The sequence below is a fragment of the Phascolarctos cinereus genome, unplaced genomic scaffold (genome assembly GCF_003287225.1).
Source record: "Phascolarctos cinereus isolate Bilbo 61053 unplaced genomic scaffold, phaCin_HiC Scaffold_3;HRSCAF=262, whole genome shotgun sequence".
In the NCBI taxonomy this organism is placed as follows: domain Eukaryota; kingdom Metazoa; phylum Chordata; class Mammalia; order Diprotodontia; family Phascolarctidae; genus Phascolarctos; species Phascolarctos cinereus.
In genome coordinates this window covers 259,351,475-259,376,629 of record NW_027555736.1, presented here as the reverse complement: position 1 = coordinate 259,376,629, position 25,155 = coordinate 259,351,475, and the positions used below count along the sequence as shown (strand labels likewise).

The following is a 25,155-nucleotide window of genomic DNA, read 5'->3' as shown; positions in this document are numbered from 1 at the left end:
TGCCTATTTAGACTCAAGGTACAATTTTTATATCAAATATTAAATTTATGGTATTTTTGTTAAATATACAGTAGAAACTGTATTCCTGCCATCACAGTGTCTTTTAATGCTTTTGAACTGGCTGAAAAAGGAGTTGGTTTTTTTCCTCCAGTTTGACTGTAGAATCTAGCAAGGCATGGAGAATAAGAGGCCATGAAGATTTGGAGATGGCACTCTTCTAAAAAGTGGCCATATCTAATGTTTTTATTAGAACTAGCTGTTTTAATGAGTTCTAAACATAGCTCATAAAGGTAAGGTTTTAAAGTCCGTTTTAATATTTTTAATTTTAGCATATAGCACACATTTCTTGTTTCAGCTGTTGGCTGCTCTAAATAACAAGAAGCTTTGGAACGTATTTTATACTTCCATGAAAATTCTGAAATCAGTGAACAAAATATAAAATGGTGTGATTTAGTAGAAAAGACATTTGGCTTGGGAGTCAGGGACTGAATTTTAATTTTGTCTTTGTTACTGAATGAATGGCGTGACTTGGGCAAGTCATTTCCTTTCTCGGCCTTTTTGTTTCTTTATCTGTATAATAAAGTGGCTTGGCTAGATGATTTCTAAGGTTTTCTTCCTGCTCTAAACTTATCTTTGATCAGTATTTGTGGATTTTAGTTGGTAATTGTAATTGATTTTTCTTTTAGGAAATCTTACCTGGATTGTTTTTGGGCCCATATTCTTCAGCTATGAAAAGCAAGGTATGACTTTTTAAGGTTATGTTCATAGAGATAATTTATTAACCAAATTTTCTGTTGCAGGTTATCTTAATAACAAAAGAAATCTTTTGGGGGTGGGAATTGTAGAGACAGTGCATAGACATGGTATCCCAAAAAGTCTTAGTGCAGTTTTAAGTTTATAAATCTTTATAGTTTTATGTAAAGCTGTAAATTAATCTGATTCTGAATTTATGAGGGCAGCTAGGTGGCACAGTGGATAGAACATTGGCCCTGGAGTCAGGAGGACCTGAGTTCAAATTTGACCTCAGACACTTATTATAGTTGTGTGATCTTGGAAAAGTCACTTAACCCTGTTTGTCTCAGTTCTTCATCTGTAAAATGAACTCCAGTTCATTCTCCAAAATGAAATGGCAAATCATTCCATTATCTTGCCAAGAAAACCCCAAATGGGGTTATAAGAACATGACTGAAACAACTCAAAAACAACAACCTAAATGTATTATTTTGCCTTTTTGTTTTCTTAATGTTTTATTTAAAAGAACAGATATTTAAGGACTAAACATAAAAATCACTTTAGAAAACTGTTCTGTGCTAGGCTGGTATAAAGTTAAATGTTAAACGGGTTGACTTCAGAAGAACCTGGAAAGACTTGTATGGTCTGATGCTAAGTGAAGTGAGCAGAACCAGAAGAACGTTGTACATAGTAACAGCCATGTTGTGCGATAACTAATATTGATAGACATAACCCTTCTCAGCAATGCAAGGATCTAAGACATCTCCAAAGGCCTCATGATGGAAAATGCTATCCACATCCAAAGAAAGAACTATGGAATTTGAATGCAGATCGAAGCATACTATTTGCTATTTTTTTTCTTCTGTTGTGTTTTGTTTCCTCTTTCTGGTGGTTTCCTCTTTCCTGTTCTAATTTTTCCTTACAACATCACTAACGTCAAAATACGTTTAATAGGAATGTATATGTATAGCCTATATCAGATTGTGCACTATCTTGGGGAGGGAGGGGGAGAAAAATTTAAAACTCAAAAGCTTATGAAAGTGATTGTTGATAATTCAAAATAAATTAATTTTTAAAAAGAACAAAAATCTAAAAGAAAATAATTGTATCTTGCCAAATGAAATACATATTTTGATATGCCAAAAAAAAGTTAAATGTTGAAATTAGCTCCTGAATAATTGAAACTATTTTCTTTTATGCTGATTTTTTTTCTTTGGAGGTAAAAGAGATGTAATTTTTTAAGTTCCACTTGATTGGACTTCATTATCTTGAAGGCACACAGATACATATTTGCACAACTTAAACTTTAGATCTGAAAAAATCTTGAGGATACAAGAATTAGCTTTTAAGCATTCTTTTCATGTTCTCTTGCATATTTAGGCAGTTAAATAGATTATCAGCTTTCCCTCCCTACTTTGGAAAATATCACTGAAACCACTTTTGGAATACTATGGATTATAAATAAAATAAGTAAGGCTAGAGACCCAAAGTGAATCAATGTACTTGTGTGATTACAGAAATAAAAGTATAGAATCCTATTTTAATATATACCATTTCTGTAAAGTAGGGGTTAGAGACTGAATTTGCGATTTCATTAGTAGAGAACATCCTAGATAAAGAAATTTCCTCAGCTAGTACAGGTCAGCACTTTCTCTGCAGCTTTTAGTCTTAGAGTTGACCAGAGCACTGAGAGATTAAGTGACTCAAATACATTAAGCAATTAGTTATTTAACAGGCAGGATATTATATTAGCTTCTCAGGGTAGGGATTAGATGAAACATGGTCAGTACACTGAAGTCATGCTCAGTGTAGGCTGGTAAGGTTGAAAAACGGATGACCGTAACACAGAATATTACAGAAGTGCTTTATAAGGTTACAGAAGTCTGAGGGAGCATTGATTTAGAGATGAAAGGAATCTCAGAAGCCATCTGAAGCAAACTGCTCATTTGCAGTTAAGGAAACTGAAGTCCAGACAAATTCAGTAACTTTCAAAAGGTCACACATGTAACAAAGATCAAAGTAGATTTTGAACCCAGGTCCTCTGACTGCAGAGCTAGTCCTCTTTCTGCTCTATTGGGGGAAGACCTTAATCAGCTTGGGTGATGGAAGAGAAGCCTTTTGAGGGAGAGATACCATTTGAGTTGGCCTTCAAAGAATGGTTAGGAATTCAACAGTTAAGCTACAGAACCATACAGCATGTGGGACATTTCCAACTGGATGTCACATAGAAATCCTAAAATAAAAACAGAACTCATTATATTTCCCAACCTGTCTCCAAACCTACCTCTGCTTCTTACACCCTGTCCCCCCACCTCTATCTCCCATTTCATTTATCATTACCCTCTAAGTCTAGATGTGACTACCACTATGCTCTTCTGGTTCTCTTCCTATCTGTCTGATTGTTCCTCCTTAGTCTCTTACTGGCTCAACATCCATACCCCTAACTGTGTGGGTGTTCCCCAGATTTCTGTCCTGCTTCCTCTTCTATTTTCTCTCTACATTATTCTCTCTTGGTAATCTCATCAAATGCCATGAGTTTAAACTTGTTTCTTTGCAGATGGCTCCAAGATATATGTATCCAGCCCTAGTCTCTCTCCCTTGTGCTTCAGTCCCCACGTCACCAGTTGCCTATCAGACATTTCAAATTGGTGTCCCAGAGATATTTCAGAGTCAGTATGCCCCAATCTTCTCCCCAAAATACTCCCTCTTTCAAACTTTCCTATTTCTATCAAAGATACCACCATCCTTCTAGGTTAATAATCTGCCATTATCCTGGAGTCCTTATTCTCTGTTACCACACATATCCAATCAGTTGCCACTTCTTGTTTCTTTTTTCACAGTAGCTCTCGAATATGAACTCTTTTGTCTGCTCATTCAGCTGCTCACTTATTTTAGGCTTTCATTGCCTCTCAGTCTCCCTGCCTTAATACTGTTCCCTGCTCCAGTCCATCCTGTATACTGCCAAAATAATTTTCCTCAAGCACAAATCTGACTGCCTCTTCTAATGCTAGTGGCTTCCTGTTGCATCTAGGATAATATTAAATTTCTCTTCTTTGCTTTTAAAAACTAAACCGTAGTCTGGACCCAACCTGTCTTTCTAGCCTTTAAGCCCCTCAGAAACACTATTTTTCTATTTTTTAGTGTCTCCAGGAGGTAGCACAGGGCCTTGCGCATAAATGCTTAATAAATGCTTGTTGACTGACTACACTGTGTTCCTCACCCCTTGGCCTTCCGTCTCCTTTCATTGTGCTTTTGCACTTCTCATCTCACATTCCTGAAATGTACTTCCTCCTTATCCCCATTTCAAAGAATCCTTTTCTTCCTTTAAGACACGCAGTTAAAGCACCATTTTCTCCATGAACCTTTTCCTGATCCCCTCAATTGCTAGGGCCCTCCCTATCACCTTACTTTATATGTAACTACTTTGTATATTTGTATTCATTTTACAGTTGTACCGTATACAGCATATTCATATATGTAGTTGTCTTCTGCGTTGTTCCCTGAGAGTTAAAATTATTTCCTTCCTATTTTTCTAATCCTAGAGCCTAGTATATACTCCCAGCATCCAGTCTTTTCTCTCTCCAATCCATCTTCCATGAAAATACCTTTCAGACTTATTTCAAAGTATTGATTCACCATATTCTAGCCAAACTGACCCTGAACTCGGCGTAAAATCAGAAATATATGCCCATGGGAAAATTCCCTCAGTACGTTGTATTGAAAACTTTTTGGTGGGGAATTATAATGTTAGCCAGCCATTTGATATGCAGAACATAGTAGGATCTAAAATCTAACATTGTCTATTATTGTTGAGTCATTTCAGTTGTGTCCAACTCTTTATAACACCAATAGGGGTTTTCTTGGCACTTCTCCAGCTCCTTTTATAGATGAGGAAACTGAGGTAAAAAGAATTAAGTGACTTTCCCAGGGTCCTACAGCTAGGAAGTGTCTGAGGCCAGATTTAAACTAAGGAAAATGAGTCTCCCTGACTCCAGGCCTGGCACTCTATCCATTGTACCACCTAGCTGCCTTTTAACATTGTCTCTTCTTTTTAGTAAATATATTTATTTATTGAAGGTGTGATAATTGCTGATTCTTTTCCAGTGGGTACTATCAGTACTGTCATCTAATAGACATCATTAGACTAGGAATTCTTTAGATCTCAGCTTATGTAGCAAAAATATTTATAGGCTTCATGAAGTTTCTAATTTGGCACTAAATTAAATATTAAATATCCCTAAGCATTCTTTTTTTTTTCTTAATTCTATGGACTTAAACACCAATAACTATGAAGAACAGATGAAAGGATTATTTATAAAACTGTTCACTGCTGTTAACATGTACTTTTTTTAAAGTGTATGTAACTTCTACTCTCTTCTGGGTATTTCAAAATGTTTCATCGATGCTGTTTGCTTTCTTTTCTTTCCTTTTTTTATATCCCTGTAATAGAAGCCCTTCCTAAACTATACATATTAGTTAATACATATAATCAAGCAACACAAATCAACACATTGTCTATATTGTAAATTCATATCTTTTTACACCTCTGTTCCATGATCACTCTGACAAGAAGTCAGAAACATGCTTTTTATCATTAGACTTCTTAAGTCCTCTTTACTCATTCTATTGCCCAGTGCTTTGAAGACTTAGAGTTTTTGTGGCCATAATATATCATCTTATATTATTCTGCTCACTCAACTCTAACTCATTTGATACATACATATTCATCCCTCGTTTTCCTCAAGGTTGAGTTCATGTACTACTTCCTACAAGTTTTTCCTTATCTGTCTGTCTGTTAGTACTCTCTCCCTACTCAAACTATATTATATTTATCTGTTTAGATATTATATTATTTCCTAGTATAGGTCCTAGAAGGAAGGGATTTTTTTTTATATCCACTACCTTGTGTAGGGCTTTGTACATAGCATGTACAATTATCTCTTCTACATCATGACTTTTCCCATGGAGGTTTTGATATATCATAGATCAGCATAAGAATTTAAATGGGAATTTTGGGGGAGTTTTGCAGAACCTGCAGATGACATGTGAAGGCCAGCATACAACATAAAAAAGTTTAGAAACTTAGAAATGCATAAAACGCGTGTATAATATTGTATAATATCAACATATTTTATCTTTTAAAACTGCAATAAATGAGACTTCCTCTCTGGTACTGAGGGAGAGTCAAAAAATTTTACTCAGATTTTCTAGATCACAGGGGCACCACACCCCTAATGCCTGCAATGTGGAAGGGATAACTGTAATAAATTTCTGTAAATACTAGATGAGTTAGAAGCTACCAGATGATCTACAGGGATAGAATAAACTTGCCATCTTGGTATCCCTAGGTTTCTGTCTTTCCAACCCCATCAGAGGATTCATTTCTTTTGTCTTGCCTCAGGTGCAAAAATTACTAGTTATGGTTCTGAAAAAAATACAAGGGTGGCAATTAGGTGGTGTAGTGAAGAAGAATACTGGGCCAGGATCCAGGAAGACCTACGTTCAAATTCAACCTCAGATATTTACTAGCTTTATGACCTTGGAAAAAATCACTTAATTTTTGTTTCTTTCAGTTTCCTCATCTATAAAATGGGGATAATAATACATCTACCAGGGTTACTGTGAGGATAAAATACTCGAGTTACTGTGAGGATAAAAATGAGACCATATTTATAAAGTGCTTAGCATAGTGCCTTGCATGTAGGTGCTATATAAATCCTAACGATGGTGATGATGATGATGATGATGATGATGTTGTTGCTGATGTTGATGATGTCACTGATGTCATCTATCTGAGAACTCTAGAGAATTGCTGTAAAAGTTAATGTGCAATTTTGTGTTTCACTGGTGACCAACAATCAACTCTGTTAATTGCTTGTAGATCATGCAATTAGGTATTAAATGTGGCCTATTATAAATCCTAGTGTGATGATCTCTCCTTCTCCCTCCCCCCTCCTCCCACCTTTGTGTTCAGGGATTGTGAATTAATTCAAATTGTAGTCAGTTAATGATATGCAAGAAGGAACTGGAGAGAAGAGCCAATTCTTGACAAATGGTCTCAATATTTTTTTTAGCAAAATATGTGGCAGAGTTCTCAACTGAGGGTGCAAGAAAGGAAGGGTTATGGGAGGTTTGAGGAGGGATGAAAAGGTTTGGAAAAGCCATTGTGGTGTGACTCAGTTTGTAAAATAAGGCCTCCTCAGCTCAGAAATTTTGTTTTATGTACTTATTGCGTGTCTGTTATGGCTATAGCACTGTGTAAAATATATTTTAATTGTCTGGAAATTCATTGTATTAGTTCTCATGTAATTCTATACTATGTTAACTCTGATCACCATTTCTGGTTTCTCTGTTGTGAATGAATGGAAAAGTATTTATTAAATGTTTGCTATATGCAAAGCACTTTGCTAAACACAGGGGATACAAATAGAAAAGGAAGCCAACCCCAGCTTTAAGGATCTCACTTCTGATGATGGAAGACAATGCATGTAGGAGTTTTTATTGCAAGTCAGATGGAAAAGCCCAGTTGTCCTTAGCATTCAACAGCAAAGCAAATGGCAATACATATTCTATAATGTCATTCCCATTGATAGAACCATATCTGTTTCTAATGTTGAACCATTTGATAGTGCCAAGGACTTTGATGGTGAGATTTTTTTTTCTACATCCTTCAGTAGCTCTGGCTGCTGATGAGCTTTTGGGGCTGCAGCATCTAATGGGGAACAGGTTGCTTCCTTGGACATTTTCTGCAAGGGTTGGACTAGAAGCCAGGATGCATTGGTCTGAGGGAGCATTGCTATTCCAGGAACTCTTGGATTTGGCAGCTTGTTAGTGACAGCTGGTCAGCGCACTCTCCCCCAACAAATACATAGAACATGAGAACTTCATATTCTGAAGATTATAATATGTTATTAAAATGTATGTTTAAGAAGACATTTCATATTTTAAACTTCTATACTTTTTTTTACAGCTACCTATACTACAGAAACATGGAATAACCCATGTAATATGTATAAGACAAAACATTGAAGCAAACTTTATTAAACCAAACTTTCAACAATTATTTAGGTAAGAAATGTGTGTAGGTGTAATTTGGGGTTGGGGAAATTTGGGAAATGGGATTCAATATATCACATACTAGGCATCAGAAAATCTAATAAAAGCTTGTTGTTGTTAGTGTGAAGCTTTGTTAAATGGTCTTCTCTTTCATTTCATAGAAAAATGACTTGTTCCAGGTGATTTTAAAATCAAGATCATTTATGATCTTATACACTTGGTTTTGCCAAAGTTTACAATAAATTAATTAGGAGTGTCTTCTTAACCTAAATCATTTATTTTCTGAAACAGCACTTTGTCAAACACTGCTTACTTAAAGATAATGTTACCAAAACCATTGTTACCAAACCCCTGAAACATAGAGCTTCCTTTAAGTACCCTAGGATTTAAGGCCTATCATTACCTAAATAAATTGCCAGATTTTCTTAAGGACAACTTTATATTCCAGCAAAGAGCAATATTGCATTTAATAATATTACCCTTGAGGGGTCATTTCAATATCTCATTACTTCATAAACTAGCTGCCATAAACATAAGGTCACTAAATGTACTCAGTATAACAATGATATCTTACATTTTACAATGCCTTAATTTTTTTTATAGTCCCTTTGCATCTTATTTGGCAAATTTAAAATTTTTTTTTTATTTTTAGTGATGTCTTGTTTTTACAGTACATTTATTTCCTATGCTACCCAAAGACCCATCTCTTCTAACAGATTAAAAAAGAGAGGAAAAAAGCAGAACTGACCAATACTTCTACTATGTCTGACATTCTGTACCCTAAATCTCCCACCTCTGAATTAAGAGGAGGGGGTTTGGCAAATTTTCGTTATACCAGTAGGTGATCTCCTAGGTAGGATTCATTTCATGGCAGATTACTTCTGTTCATTTTATATACATTTCTCTGGGCCATGATAAACTTCCCACTCAAAACAGAGTACACACCCTCTTCTTCCAGTCACCCTGAGACCGTTGAATGTGAGTACAATGTACTCAAACTGAACTTTGCCTTCCTACCTCTAGAGGAGTGCATTTTATTCTCAGTGTCATGAACCTTGTCTTCTCGGCCCTGTAGAACCTTGGTTCTCAATTTATTTTGCTAACGGAAAAGGAATCAAGGTATGCTGAACTTCTAAGATGGCAATAGAAAATGGTTCCAGAGTACTGGAGCCGCCAAACTCATTAGCTGGGCCTTGAGATTCTTCTGTCTTTCTTTCTCCTGTCTACCCTTTTGCTTTTTTATTTAGAACATGTGGATAGAAAGCCAAGCTGGAAAGAACGTGTAGCAAACTGTAGCTGAAAGTGAGAGTTGAGTATTTCAAGGCACACTTAGTGAAACTGAAGGTACAGCCTTTGAGAACCACTTCTTAGTGTGTCCTAGGAGAGAAGTAGAAACTCTTAGAAGGGGTCGGGAGCTACTGGGAGAAGTCTGGGCATCCTAGGAGGCAAAAACAACCAACAAGTGAAAGACAGAGAAGAATGACCTATTTCTATTTCTGGCTGCAGGATGATGTAGTAATTTTCTGACTCTAGGATATAGCTGAGTAGTTTAAAATGTATTTAAATGTTTAAAAATCTGAAGATTATTGGCCTTAGAATTTTTCTGCAGTGATTGCTTGCAACATAACATTTTTTCCAAATATGTTCATGTCATGGAAATAGTTAATGTCCCATTTTTGTGTGTGTCAAGAAAGCATAGTCGTCTTTACATATTATTTTAGCATTTTAGGTGTAACCCAGAAGATTTAGAAATGAAAATCCAATATGAAAATTGTGTGGTCTAGAAATGTTTTTTAAATAATAACTTTTAAATCATCTTTTAATATTTTTAAAAATTTGTGTTTTTATCAGTTAACAAGTCTTCATTTTTGTCTTTGTCAACTCTTCCCTTCATTAAATTTAAAAGGAAACATGCTTTGTAACAAATATACATAGTCAAACTAAACTAACTTCCACATTGGCCATGTCCAAAAAGTCTCAGTCTGTACTGTGAGTTCATCACCTTTGTCAGGAGATGGGTAGTAAGAGATGGGTAGGAGATGGGTAGGAGATGGGCCCTCTAGAATTGTGGCTGCTGATTTCATTGATCTCAATTTTTAAGTTTTTCGAAGTTGTTTATCTTTACAGCTGGATAAGTTATTCTTGGTGATAAGCCTATGTCTTTTGTCTTTGGGAATATCATATTCCAAGTTTTCTGATCCTTTGTAGTGGGTGATTGTTAAATCTTATATGATTGTAACCTGGCTCCTTGATACCTGATTTCTTTTTCTCTGGCTGTTTGCAGAGTTTTTTGTGTAACCTGGAAGTTATGAATTTGGCTATGATGTTCCTGGGAATTTTCATTTTAGTGTTTCTTTCAGGAAGTAGTGACTGGTAGATTCTATCAGTTTTCACTTTGCTCTTTGGTTATAAGATACTGGGGGTAGTTTTTTTCACAGTTTCTTGAAATAAGGTAACTTGGCTTTTTGCTTTTTGTTTTTTTGTCATAGTCTCCAAGTAGTTCAGTTATTCTTAAATAGTCCTTCATCAATCAGTTTTCCAAATCAGTTGTTTTTATACAAAATACCTTATGTTTCCTCTTTTTTTTTTAATATTTTCACTTTATTTTTATTATTTCTTGTTTTCTCATGGTCCATTCAAAATTTCAATCACTTTTTTGCTTAGGTTAGGTTTTGTTCTTCTATGATAAACTGTTAATCTTCTTTGCAAATCTTTTCCAATACAGTTTTTTTTTCAATTCTTTCCTCTAGGGTTCCCATTTATAAAATCATTTTCAAAGTCTTCACTTTTTAAAACTTGCTTCATTTTTTTTTGTAAATTGTATTTTTTCCTCAATTACATGTAAAAGGTAGTTTTCAACATTGATTTTTTATAAGATTTTGAGATCTAAATTTTTCTTCTTCCCTCCCCTCCTCTCCTCCCTCCCCAAGAAAGCAAGAAGTCTGATATAGGTTATATGTGTTCTTACTTCATATCTTCTCAGAATTCTAGTTGAAATTGTGTCCATGCTGTATTTTTATTTGAGACTTTGATTGAAGATATTTTGAAGTCATTCTCTTTTTTCAGTGTGATATAGTGGACATCCCTAATACCATAATAGCTCTTTTTTTCTTTCTTTTTTTTTTGGGGGGGTAAGGAAATTGGGGTTAAGTGACTTGCCCAGAGTCCCACAGCTAGTGAGTGTCAAGTGTCTGAGGCAAGATTTGAACTCAGGCCCTCCTGACTCCAAGGCCAGAGCTCTTTCCACTGCGCCACTTAACTGCCTCCATAATAGCTCTCTATGATGGAATTCTTTTTTTTACCCATTCTTCCAGTTTTGATTTCCAGATTCAGGCTTTATGTTAGGGACTGGCACCATACACTTCTGGAGAGAACGTCTGGATCTTTCTAGGCCGTCTTTTTTGGATACTCTTAGGATCTGCTGCTTTTTTCAGATATTGAATGCTGTGTTCAAGGATCTTGAGGGCTGCTCGGGACAGCTTTCATTGTGCCCAGAGTAATCTGATCCAGGACAAAGGCTGATCACTGCTTTTCTGGTCTGAGTTTTGCAAGCTGACTTGTGTTTGGGCCTGAGCAACATAAATGTGGATTGGCCCCTGTTTGGAGCTCCAGTAGACTGCTACTGTCAGTGGTTCCGGCCATTTTAAGCTAGCTGGAAGACTGTAGAACGTCAGAGAGATAGAATTGCAGGTTACTCCTTGATCTGAGCTACTGGCTCTGGTTATTCAGTTGTTTCAGGTTTCAGACTAGTCTAGATTTTGAGACCTTACTGTGCTCCTGAGGTCAGAGTCAGAGCTACCACTTGCTTCTGAACTTGCTTCTTGCACTGATGCCTAAGACTGTTCCCCTAAAGTGCCACACTCAGTCTTCATTTATTTCTGGAATTAAGCAGCAGTGCTGCACTGTTCCCTGAGCTGCATCATACCTCCCCTCCCTGCCAGACCTTTCCTTGCCCTAAAACATAGCCCTAGGTTCTGGTTCAGTTTCTGTTCTGGAAGGCTCTGATGAGTGTTCTTCTGGCTAGACCCCTTCTCCAGTGTCCTCAACTCTTTTTTCTGTCTGCCTATAGTGACCTAGGCTGGAAAAATTATCCATTATGGTTTTTTTTAGATCTCCGGTCAAGAATTGGTCTGGTGCATATTCTAGGATTTTACAAAATAGCTATGGCAGAGAACTGGGCTTCTACTTTTCCAACTTGGGAGGTGTCTTGTCAGTAAGCATTTATTAAGAGCACTAAGAACTATGTTGTGACCTGTGGATACAAAGTAAAGCAGCAACAAATACCAGGTTTTATTAGGATGTTCCTTTTAAGAAGTCTTACGTTTTAAAAAAAAATCATTAGTAGGAAAGGGGGGAGGGAGAAAAATTTGGAACTCAAAAATCTTTTTAAAAATTAATGCTGGGGAGCAACTAGGTGTCATAATGGGTAGAGTACCAGCCTTGGAGTCAGGAAGACCTGAGTTCAAATCTGGCCTCAGACACTTGACGCTTACTAGCTGTGTGACCCTGGGCAAGTCACTTAATCCAGATTGCCTCACCCAATAAATAAATAAAAATTAATGTTAAAAAGTGTCTTGACGTGATGGGAGAAAAATGCTATTTTAAAAAATCATTAGGCTAGGACTGAGACCAAGGAGAAATGTATTTTCAGTGTTATCTTTTAACTTGACTAAGATATTTAACCTCCATGTGTCATCTGATTCTTCTATAAATTGGGAATGATGTTATTTATCATAGTCCTACACATGTTAAAAGAATACTTTGAGAATATTTTTGAAGCAATATGAGGTGTATTATGAATACTGAATGTTAATTGTATTCTGCTAAATTTTGCATTCTTTTAATATATTTTATAGTTAAGGTCTAAGAAATGTTCATTATTAACTGTTTCTTGTTACTCTGCATAAAGATAATTCTAAATTGCTTATTTTACTTTCAGGTATTTGGTACTGGATATTGCAGATAATCCAGTTGAAAATATAATACGTTTTTTCCCAATGGTATGTATCACAATTGAGCCTTACTGTAACTTAGTTTTGAATGGAACTCTGCAGTTTATCTAAGAAAATAATCTGCCCTTCTGGAAAACTCCAGTAATAATAATTCATATTTCTGTAGTGTTTTAAGGGTTATAGTACCTTTTTCAAACTTTCCTTGAATGTTTAAATTACACTGGTTATTAAATTTTATTGGTGCATATATGAACCTTACATAGAAACCAATTTATATTCACTTTTTAAGGATGGCCTACTCCAGAAAACCAAACGTATACTGTGATTTTCCCTTGTTGATTTTTAGATGGATTAATGAATCAGCAAGCAATGTCAAACTCCTACTCTGTGCCATGGATTATACTAGGTACTGAGGCTACCAAAAAATATATATATATTACTTGCTCTTTCATATTGGACCTGTGAACTCATTGATGTGGATATTCCCTCTCCTAGCACAGAGGTAGCTCCAGTTTAGCTAGAATATTGTTAGTTGTGGGAAGTCCTTGATTATGTTGCCATTTGCAGAGTAATTTTCTTTATCAATCACATTGACCTTGAAAAGTTTGATCCCCTCTATGGGAATTATAACATAGCCATATATTAGCAATATGTGGGTTAACTGGTAGTACAGTGTGATTGTTTTCAGAATTGGTTTAATATGACAACTCTGGAAAGAAGTGTCTTGAGGTGTGCCCCAAGGATCTGTACAGGCATTGTACTTTTAACATTATTATCTGTGACTTGAATAATGTGCTTATCAGAAATGCAGATGACACAAAGCAGTAGGTCTCAAAAGATCCCAATAGTTAGACAATATATTTATAAGTAAGTACATACAAGACTTACCTCTACTTCCTTTCCTCTCACTTTCTTAATTCTCGCATTCTGACTTCAGCCTATATTCAACTGAAACTGATCTCTCCAAAATTGCTAATGATTTCAATTGCTAATCCTAATGACCTTTTCTTAATCCTCATACTTCTTGACCTTTCTACAACTTTTGACACAAACTGTCTTTTCCACTAGAATGTAAGTTCCTTGAGGGCAGAGATTATTTTTATTTTTCTTTGTCTTCCCAGTACTTAGTACATTGCATGCATAGTTAGCATTTAATAAATAAAATTTGATTGGCTTATTGGTGGAGTCACAGAACCAAGCATATTTCAAAAATTGAATATCTTTAACATTACAGCAAACTTCAGTAATGTCCATAGATTTATTTTGTTATATTAGTATTTTCCCAGAGGCTGAGAGCTTTACACTTTATAATTTGTTTCTAAGGTTCTAACAGGGCTAGTTATGTCTCAGACTGTCATTGTACCCCAGTAAAAGCACATTAGATATTAGGACACTTTTGCAGCATTATATGTGTGGATGGTCATTTTAGAGCTTAGCCTCTTAAGGGCATCACTGTATCCATAGGCATATCCGTGACAGGATAACTTTTTCCTAATGCCAGACAGTGGCATTCAGTTCACCCTGAAGAAGCATCTAGGAATATTTTTAACATCTTCCTAACTTCCACCTGTTAACTCATTCTGTGGACACGGGTATCATTTGAGTTTTCTTGAGGAAATTGGTTCAGCATTTAGGTAGAGCTTTGAAATGCTGTAACATTAAAGATATAGTTTTTGATGTTCTTTGCTCTGTACATTATAGAGGGCTTGGAAAAACTGGCTTAGTTTTCAGAAGTGTTGTCATCTGACTTCATATAAAGGCACCACAAACCCTGCTACCAGGGAGGCTAAGACTATTAAATTGCTTAGTTTTGCAGTGGGCAAAAGCTGATTGGGTATCCAAATTAAGTCTAGCACCATTATAGTAAGGCTTTAAAATAGGGGCCCACCAGGCTGTGTAGGAAGGTGTGAAGCCAGGTTAGAGATAGAGCAGGCCAGAGCTTCCATGCCAATCAGCAGAAATTAGGACCATGAGCAATTGTTGTACTTTCAGTTTGGGTGAGATAGGGAGACCTGGTTTAAAAGTAAATAAATAAAAATAATGTTGTAATCTAATGACAGTGATGAAGCATTCTTAAATGTTGGAGTAAATTCTCCATAGCACCTTAGCCCAGATTCTTAAGATGGTCACAGTCCATGAAGAAATAGTAGATCAGAAACAGAGGAGTGGTACAATCTGACAAGGAAGTTCTCTAACACTATTTTGTGTTAGTGCTATAGAAATCATACATGTTTTGAATGGTATTCATGAATCAGAGGACATTAGTAGCGTTGGTAATATTAACTTCTGGAGAGTGGGAAAACCTTTTGAAAGAAGCCTGCAACCTTTAATTCACTCATTTATATCAGCTATGTTATACTTCCTAGGGAGTCATGCCCCCTTACATGTTTCGCTCTATGAAAAAGAGACAAATAAACACAAAGCAAATTGTCATCAAGAGTCTGAGAGGACTTCTGCTGGGGCCATAGCTATTCAGCTCTGTCTGCCACATTATCCACAGTTAAATGCAGCATATCATAGTTTTTTTAATAATGATGACACTGACCCATCCAAAAGCAAATATATTTTGTTTAGTATAATATACAGTAGTTAGTACAGTGCCTGGCATATGGTAGGCTCTTAATAAATACTTGTTAATTGACTATACTGTTTAATGAGGAGGCATGGCATAGTGGATAGTATACTGGCTTTGGAGCCAGGAAGATCTCAACTTATGTTGACATACTACTGGCTGTGAAACTCTAGGCAAATTGCTTAACCTCTTAAAAAGTGTTCTCTTATAAAGTTTTCTCCAGGCGGCTACTGTAAGTTACAGAAGATTTCAGTCTTCATTGGTAGAGGGAATTTCATCATATAGGAGTTCCTTATACCCGTGATATCGAAGGTCTAGTCCCTGTTCTTATACTATTAAACAAAATAGAACATAATGTGCACTTAGGTTTGAATTTGAAAAACTAAATAAAATACTTAAATGCACCCTTGACCTCATTGATATGTATGCTCCTACTAAGGACACAGATTGCATGCCATTGATCTTATGTTTTCCCATAAATTCCCACCTAACATGCTGGGGGGCCACCCACAGTTTTCCATGACATTGAAAAGATATCAGTTAAGCACAAGCACGAGCACTCTCCTGTTGGCTAGCCCTTGCTCTTATCGTATGACTAGCCCATCGGTTTTGCTTGTGCATTTCTTTTATGTTTTTTTTTACTATGGTTATCATACTTCATAAGTCCTTTTTTTGTAATATATAGCAGCCTTTTTACTTACCATGAACTTCTTCATTGTCTTTAGCTATCAGGAAAATTCTTGTAACTATTATTCATTCCCTAGGAATCCTATATGTATTTGATGTTTTTGTTTAAAGCTATTTAAAATAAATTTTTTTTATGGATAGTCTTTTGGGGACGCTATCATTCAGTAGTTCTTTTGTTTTGTTGGTAGAATTTAACTTGTCAAGTGAAGAAAGTTAGCCTTCATTAGTTACTTAAAAATAGTAAAATGTTAGAAAATGAAAAACACCTCCAAATTCTGCAACTTTATTATTTTAAAAATATTTATATCTTTGAACTGTTCTCAGTTATATGTGATTTATTTTTTGTAGATCTCAATTGGTTTTTTTGCAACTTTTTTTTATCTTTAGACTAAAGAATTTATTGATGGAAGTTTACAAACAGGAGGTAAATGTTATTTTCTTGCCTTAATTTTAATTATCAGTGGAGAGAATTGAAAGCATTTTTCTTTAATATCTGAATTGCTTGGTTTAGAACGGAAGATATAGCAAGTTTATTGTCATTTTTACAAGGATGGAGATGTTTTAGTGTTGATTTATTCTTGTTTTCTGAGCGTTTTTTAACTCTTTGTAGAATTTTGTTGATGTGTCCAGCATTATCATGGTTTAATTATAATGTTATGGTACTTATTTGATTTGGTAGAGGAATTTTCTCATGGGGGCTCCCTATACCAATAAAATCACATTTAACATTAAAAAAAGAAAATCCAAACTCAGTATGTAAATTTGTACAAATATCATGGGTTGAAGAGGCTTTTGAATTCTTAAATAAAATCTTTAAAGAAGTGTTTCTTTTTTAGAAGCCTTTTTTAAAGAGAGTGACTATTTTCTTTGTGAATTATCTTTATGAAATCATTATGTATTTTAGCTGATGTCTAACTAGAATACCAAATTCTCGGTTTTTAGGAAGAGTTCTTGTCCATGGAAATGCAGGAATTTCCAGAAGGTATGAGCCTACCCTTTATGTAAAATATTTAATTAATGAGTAATTTTGACTAGTTATCCTAAAAGTATTTTTCTTTTCAGTGCTGCCTTAGTTATTGCATACATCATGGAAACATTTGGAGTGAAATACAGGTAAGAAAGTATTCCACAGCCTAGCCAATTTAGTCTTTGTAGCAAAAAGGAACTTTGGCATAATGCTGACTGGGTCTGCATGGTGAGAAAAGTGCTATTATAGTTATTGATCAACTACTTACATTTAACTTTGTGGTTAGCTTCCTTGACAGGACTAAGAAATTTTGTTAGAACTTTTAATGTTGCCATTTAAATTTACCTCAAAAAGAGAAAAAAACATACGGAAGGCTCTTTGTATACCACACTGGTACTGAACAGATAGATTAAAAAAATATTTTGATGAGCTAATAAATGTTTTACATTTGGTACATTTTAAAGGCTGGTTTTATTTTCTTTTCCTATGACTTAGGGTTGAAAAGTGTAGCTTCTGTTTAAATTTAAATGTAGGTAGCTGATTTTTCTCACCCAAGATAATCTTCCTTTTAAAAAAAATTTATTCTGAACTTGACAAACACGAAATAAAATGAAGATTTCCATTTCCATTTTTGTAGAATAAAAGGAAGGGTTCATTTGTCTATAAAACTGTGAATTTCTACTATGTAGCGCTTGCTTTGCTTTGTAAGTATAGAATAAATTCAAAGTGTAACTGTTAAAGCTTCCCTGCTTGTCTGTGATTCCTTCTGGCCTTCTATTTCTTCATATATTTTGGAATCCTATTCGTAACCATTCTTTCTTCCCCCCCAACCCTCATCCAAAAAAAAAAGAGAGAGAGAAACTGTTGTAACAAATATGTATGGTGAAGCAGAATGAATTTGCACATTGGCTATGTCGCAAAGTATGTAAGTATCATTCTGCTCAAGACCAATTTTCAGTCTTCTGTCTAGATAGAAATATGATGTGAATATACATGAAAACTGTTCTTAGCAATAATCTTTGGTGTGGGAAGTTTCTTCATAACAGTCCTATAAATTGGTAGTATAAATTGAATTAAGTTTGTTTTATAGATGAGAGAAATAAGGCTCAGAGAGATTAAATAAGTGATGTACTTAGTGTTAACATAGCTAATAATTGTTGCGGCAGGATTTGATTTCAGGTCTTGCTTGATACCATGACCATTGATTTCTTTATTTCATCACTCTGCAATGATGCTTTTATTTTATAAAGCAATATTTCTGAAAGAATTATAAATTCATGACACTTAATGGTACATCTTTTTTAGCACTTTTTTTTATTTTTAAGGGAGGCATTTACATATGTTCAAGAAAGAAGGTTCTGTATTAATCCTAATGCCGGATTTGTCCATCAGCTTCAGGTAACTTCTGTCACTCCTGTAACTCTTCATTTAGGCATTTGTGTAATTAAGGTAAGATTGCCAATGTAGTGGTAGCTATAGCTTGAGTGCTGTATTTGATTCTAAGATCTTTAAAGTACTATAGTATCTCGCTAATTTACTATACCAGATTACTATAGTATCTCTTTTATTGTACTATAGATAGATGTAGACTAGGCAGTAATACAGTTAGATAGATTCAGAACAAGTTGATTGGCAGGAATCAAAGAATAGTTACAGATGTCAGCACTCTGCAGATAGAGATGGATTCCTTTTATGTACATATATATATCCCCCATGTTTAGCACAGTGCCTAGCACATAATAAGCATTTAATGAATGCTTTCTTTCTAACTAAATTTCATATATGAGACATATGTCACCATAATAGGTTCTTGTTGATTGAGTAATGTTGATTGATAAATTGATAAATACTTTTTGATTACTGGTTTGATGTCAGGTTGACAAGAGGTTTTCAAGGGCATACCATAGGGATGTGTGCTAGTTAACATTTTTTATAAAAAATTTAACATTTTTATTACTTGAATAAAAACATAGTTGGCATGGTCATCAAATGTGACAGATGACAATAAGCTGGGAAGGACCACACTGGACACATCAGGATCCAAAGAGATATTAACAGGCTAAAATATTGGGCTAAATGTAATAAAATGAAATCAAGGTAAAATAGGAAAACTTACATGTAAGCACAAAAAAATTTTCACAACTAAAGATGAAGTCAGAATTATCAGTTTGTCTGAAAAAGATTTGGGAGCAAGATAAATATGAGTCAGTGTGATGTGGCAGATAAAAGTTAATACAGTCATGGGCTGCATTAAGAGAAGCACAACTTATAAGAAATTAGTAGTTGATAGCCTCTCTTTACTCTGCCCTCACCAGACCTTGTTTAGAGTATAACATTCAGTTTTAGGTGTCATAGTTGGAGGACATTGATAAGCTGGAAAATGTCCAAAGCTGGGGCAACCAGGATGGTGAAGAGCCATAAGTCCATGACAAATGAGGGGACAGTTGAAGAAACTGGGGTTATTTACCCTGCATTAGAGAAGACTCAGAGAAACACGACAGTTATGTTTAAGTATTTGAAATGCTGTCATGTAAAAGGGGGGTTAGTTTTGTTCTGTTCGGCCCAAGAGGCATAATCCAGAGCAAAGAGGTCAATTTACACCTGATGCCAGGAGAAACTTCTAACAATTAGAGCTATGCTGAAGTGAAATGGAATTCTTTCAGAGGTTCCCTTCTTTGAATGTCTTCTAGTAGAGGATGAATCACTAATTGTTAGCTGTGTTATAGTGGGGATTCTTACAGGGCATGGTTTGGATTAGGTGGTTGCTGAGACTCTTTCCAACTCTTAAATTCTGTGACTTCATCATAATTTTTATTACAGTGATACTAATTTAAAATCTTTGTTGAACCAAAACTGAAAATTAAGTACTTCCAGTGATCAAGCTTGTCCTTAAAAAAGAGATAAGAAAATGTACCCACCTTCCTTTTTTGCTGAGGTGGGAGACTAACTATAGGTGTATAATATTGGTTTGGGTGGTGTTTAGTTTTGCTGACCTACCTCTTCCCCCTTTTTTAAAAATTCTTTGTTGTAAGGCATGAACGGAATTTGGAAATAAAGGATGATGTATTATAGGAAATACAAGATGATGTAAAAACAAAAGATGTCAAAAACTTTTTGAAACAAAAACTCATTTAAAAGAAATATAATAGATGAGAGAAATAGCTTAGAGGCATTTGACTACCCTGAAACTTAGAAACAACTAACCTCAAATGATTTCTATTCTATAATAAGAAAAGCAGGATTAGACAAGTTTTTATTTAATTTACAGGATTAGGGAGGCAACATGGTAGAGTGGAAAGAGTGCTTGACTTGGACTCAAGATACGTGGCTTCCTATTGCACTTAATAACCATGTGACCATGGGCAAATCATGTTGCCTCTCTGAGACTTGTTTCCTTATCTGTAAAATGAAGATGATATCCTTAGTACTTACCACACTGGAGCCTTTATATTAGTGGTCTCCACAGTGAGAGTGACCTGAGCCTTGCCAGTAGGAAGGTGGGAAGACAGCGTGTCTCTAACACACCCACACTTATCCTTACCCCCCATCAGTCACCCACTTCATTGTTTCCTGTTGTTGTACAAGTTTTCCTTACCTTCTTTTTTCTGAGGTGAGTTTCAAGCCTGTTAGGGAATCTACAACCTAAATTAACCACTCCTCACAGCAAATCTGCAGAAACTGTTAAAAAAATTCACCCCTAGATCACCAGATCAATGGGTAGGTACCCACTGGAAGGCAGAGACAAGTGAGAGCCTCACCCCTTTTCATTTTGAGTAGGTCAGAATGAGTTACATAGGATGAGCACACATTGATGGATTGTGATCTTAATCATAGATATTCATTGTTACTTTTCTCTCCAATTCACTTGTCTACCATACTTCTCTGTTAATTCTCATGGACCCCACCAATCTTCCAGTCAAAACCCGAGTGTCATATTCTATTCTACATAGTAGTCAGTTTCCAGATCTTGTTGGCTGTGCCTCCACATCTCATATCTATGCTCTTCTTTTTACTCATACAACCACCACCTCTTTTCTGGACTCCTGCAGTAGTCTCCTGATTGGTCCTCTTGCCTCATATCCTTCTCCTCTTCAATTTACCCTCCACACAGCTGCCAAGGTTATTTCCCTAGGGTACAGATCTGACGATGTCACTTCACTACTCAGTGGCTCCCCTTTGACTCTAGGATCAAATACTATTTCATCTTTATATCATCCTTTTAAGAATTTCTACTTTTGTGCAGATTCTATAATGTACATAATATTTATTACAGTAGTATATATAATTATAAATAAGGAAATATATTCAATGCAAATACATGCACAAAAATATTTTTACTGATAGGGATATGTGTTCAGAAAAGGTTTGGAGACCTGTTTGTGTGGCTTTGAAGAACATACCACGTATGTTGATATGACTTGCTATGGTGAGTCATCATCTTCTTTCTGGTCCATCATAACTTTCAGAGAGTTAGTTTCTTGATTAAGTTTTTGTATTTCTCATGCCAACCTGTTAATTCCCTTTCTAATTGTCTTACATAGCTTTTATTTCTTCTCCAGTTTTTCCCTCTACTGCTCTCATTTCATTTATAAAAACTTTTCAAACTGTTTTTAAGCTTTTAAAAAACTTTTAAACTCTTATTTTTTTTAAACTGTTGGGTCATCCTTCTTCCAGGAATTCTAGTTGAACTTGTGCCCAGACTTTTTCTTTGAGGCCTTGCATGTTGATGTTTTCTCTTCTTCTAGATTTGTACCTTGAACATCCCTGTCACCATAGTAGGTCTTTTTCCATTTGCTCATTCTTCATACTTTCTGACTTTGAACCTGGCTGAGCTTTGTGCACTTCTGGAGAGAATGACTGGGCTGTTCCTGCTGCTGCTCTCTTGAGGTCAGGTGGGAAGGGATGGGGATATTGAATTCCATGTTGGGCCAGTTCAAGTTTTCAGTGCTCCCAGAAGGGTTTATCCAGGGCAAAGACTGATCAGTGCCCTTCTCTTCTGCAGGTTTCTGACTTGTGTTTGGTTCTGAGCTATGGGCTTGCCCCTAGTTGGAGTATCAGTAGACTGCTGCTTGACTTAGCCACTGGAAAGCTCTGCAGGTTCCCTTTTTTTGGTCTAGGGCTCCTACCCTGGAGGTTTCAGATTGGACATAGAGATGGAACTGAGACCCTACTCCAGTCCTGGTGTTAGGGCTACGGACCTTATGCTTGCTTTTAAACGTGTTCCTTTTTCATTTTTTATGCCCCTTATAACCTTTATAATATGTATAAGGACACATCTTTCCAGCCTCATTACATATTTACTGAACTTACTGTGCTTTGCTTTTTGCTCCTCATATATGAAACTTCATTTCCTGACTCCATGCCTTTTGCATCAGTTGTCCTAGTGCCTAGAATGCACTCCCTCCTCTGCTCTATCTCAAAAAGTCCCTCACTTCTTTTTATACTCATTTCAAGCTTTAGTCCAGCATCCCAATTTCCTATACTGGATTTTCAAACATTTCAGACTCAGTGTGTTCCACACCAAGTCCATTATCATTCCTCCCAGACCACCCCTCTCCCCATTTCCATCAAAAGCATCACCATTCTTCTAATCACCCAGGTTCATAATCTCACTATTACATTAAATTTCTCACTCCTTCATGCCAGATGTCTAGTCATTTGACAAATCTTGTCACCCTCCACATCTCTTGTATCCAACTGCTCTCCATTCACACAGTTATCACCTTATTTCACATCCTTAGTACCTCTTGCCTGAACTATTGCAGTACCTTACTATTTGGTGTCTCTCAATTTGAATCCATCTTCCACAGAGCCAATAAAGTGGTTTTCCTAAGTGCACGTTTGACCATGTCAAATCCCACTGTGCTCCTCCCACCCTTACCCCCCCATTTAGGAAACTCCACTGGCTTCCTATTAAATATAAATTCCTCTGCCATTTAAAGCTCTTCACGATATAGCCCTGTATTTTTTACCTCTCTCCATGCATTCTGCAATTCAGCCATACAGATCTACTTCCTGCTTCTCATGCACAATATTCCATTTCCTGTCTCTGTGCTTTTGCACTTCTTGTGCTCGATGCCTGAAATGCTTCACCTCCTCTTGTAATCAATCCCTGGCTTCCTTCATCCTCGGTTTAAGCTCTGTTCTCTGTATGAGGCCTTTTCTATTACTTGTGCCTTCTCCGAGGTTACCGTTTTGTATAGCCCTGTATGTATATGTTGTTCCCTTTGCGTCTGAGTGCAGGAACTGTTTCACTTTTGTCTTTGTTTCCCTAGCACTTACCAGAGTTTCTGGCATATATATAGGCACATAATAAATGCTTGATTGAACATCCTTGATTCACAATTCTTGATTTTAAGGAATTGCAAAGCCAGTATTGATTTTTGTCTGTCAATTGTGACATATTAACTTAGTAGCATCTAATTGATATATCACAGAATTTCATTTGATTCTTTTAACAATTCTATGAGAAAGGTAGAACAGGTATTATCCTCATTTTATAGAAATAATCCTCAGAGCTGATTAAGCCCATATAGCCAGCTAACTGGAAATGGAGAATACAATTTTGGAACTTAGCTCTTACATCTCATTACTGTCCTGATCACTAGCTCATACTACTTCCTTGATTTGTTAGAGTGATGCTTTTTGTAAATCTAATAATGTTTGTTTTTATAAATCCCAGCCATATACCTTATTTTAAAATGGAGAATACGTATTGTCTTATGTGTTTTGCTGTTGTAGGCATGGAAGAATTCATTGTGCACATTTACAGTAATTTTTTTTCAAATAGGAATATGAAGCCATTTATCTAGCAAAATTAACCATACAGATGATGTCACCACTGCAACTGGAAAGATCATTATCTGTTCAGTCTGGTACTACAGGTGAGAATTTTCTCTTAAGTTCACAGGGAAGGTGATATAAATTAGTATTGTTTTTGTTCACCTGAACCAGTACTAAGCAGTTGCAACTTTCAGGTAAGGAAAACAGCTTCATTAGAACATTAAGTTACCAAAAATAAATAATTTGTTAGTGAATCATTATGAAAATTATATATGTAAGGTATACATCAGAACTAATATTTTTCTATCAACTTTTCGTGTCATGACCTATGTTAGAGTTGACTAGAAAACCATTTAGCCACCTAATTAGTTTGATTAATCAGTTGGGCAAGGATTCTTAACCCTTTTTTATGCCACAGACCCTTTTGGCAGTCTGGTATGGTGAAGTCTATGAACCCTATCTTTGAATGCATAAAGGAATTTCTGTATTACAAAGGGAACCAATTATTGAAATAGTTATCAAAATATTAAAACAAATTCATGGACCCAAGGTTAAGAACTCCTGAAAGTCTCCTATAATGCAGTTCCATTAAAGTTTTCTTAAAATGCATTTCTGTTCCACAGATGGTACGTTCATTTCTAAACTAAATATGAATTAAGCAATATTTATTATCCGCCAATCTGTCATTGTGGTAGGCTATTAAAATATAGTCTTCAGTGACTCACTTTCACTTGACATAATTTCTTGAGAGAAAAATGTGATATAGTGGCTAAAAGGATGACCTTATAATCTGCTTCTTTGTTACATACTGTGTGACAATGGGTAAGTCAAGCTTTCAGTTGTGGACAAGTTGCAGATCTGCATTGGTGGAAGAAGTTTACATACTGAAAAGTTCCTGTGCAGATGAAATCACAAGTTTGGACTACAAATTTTTTTTTCCTTATGCTATTTTCTTTCCATATAGCAGTTGTGCTATATGGAAAGAAAGTAGCATAAGGAAAAAAATTTTTTGTTTGTGATTAAAATATTTGAGATTAGTTGAACCTTGATTTTATTTTTGGCCAAACCTGTGATTATATTGGTGTAGAGAGCTCATCTCAGTGATCAGAATTTACCAGTGCAGATTGGGCAACTACTCTGCATCCTAAAGGCTGACTGTCTAATTATGTACACCTCCCCTCCCTACAAAATCCACATTTTGTAGATAAGGAAACTCAGTGAGAGAGGTTAAACATGTCACATAATTAATAGTAGAACCAGATCTAGAATTCAGGTCTCTTGACTTCTAGTACACACACAGCAACAAGAAAATGAATATTAGAAAATAAAAGTAGATAAAACAGTTCTTCTGCTGGTAAAGATGTTTCCTATGAAAAATTAATCTCTTATATTTTATCAGAGTACAA

The 25,155-nt window shown here is 35.7% G+C and overlaps 1 protein-coding gene across 1 annotated transcript in view; it reads left to right on the top strand.

The window, feature by feature from the left end:
• The window catches only part of STYX (serine/threonine/tyrosine interacting protein), a 43,010-nt gene that overhangs the window by 13,125 nt on the left and 4,730 nt on the right, over nt 1-25,155 (top strand). Inside the window, exons 3-10 of the mRNA XM_020974871.2 lie at nt 687-740; nt 7,703-7,800; nt 12,728-12,788; nt 16,387-16,423; nt 16,942-16,981; nt 17,062-17,112; nt 18,292-18,364; nt 23,757-23,850. Of these exons, the coding sequence (XP_020830530.1) occupies nt 687-740; nt 7,703-7,800; nt 12,728-12,788; nt 16,387-16,423; nt 16,942-16,981; nt 17,062-17,112; nt 18,292-18,364; nt 23,757-23,850 (508 nt within the window). The remainder of the gene's footprint in view (nt 1-686; nt 741-7,702; nt 7,801-12,727; nt 12,789-16,386; nt 16,424-16,941; nt 16,982-17,061; nt 17,113-18,291; nt 18,365-23,756; nt 23,851-25,155) is intronic.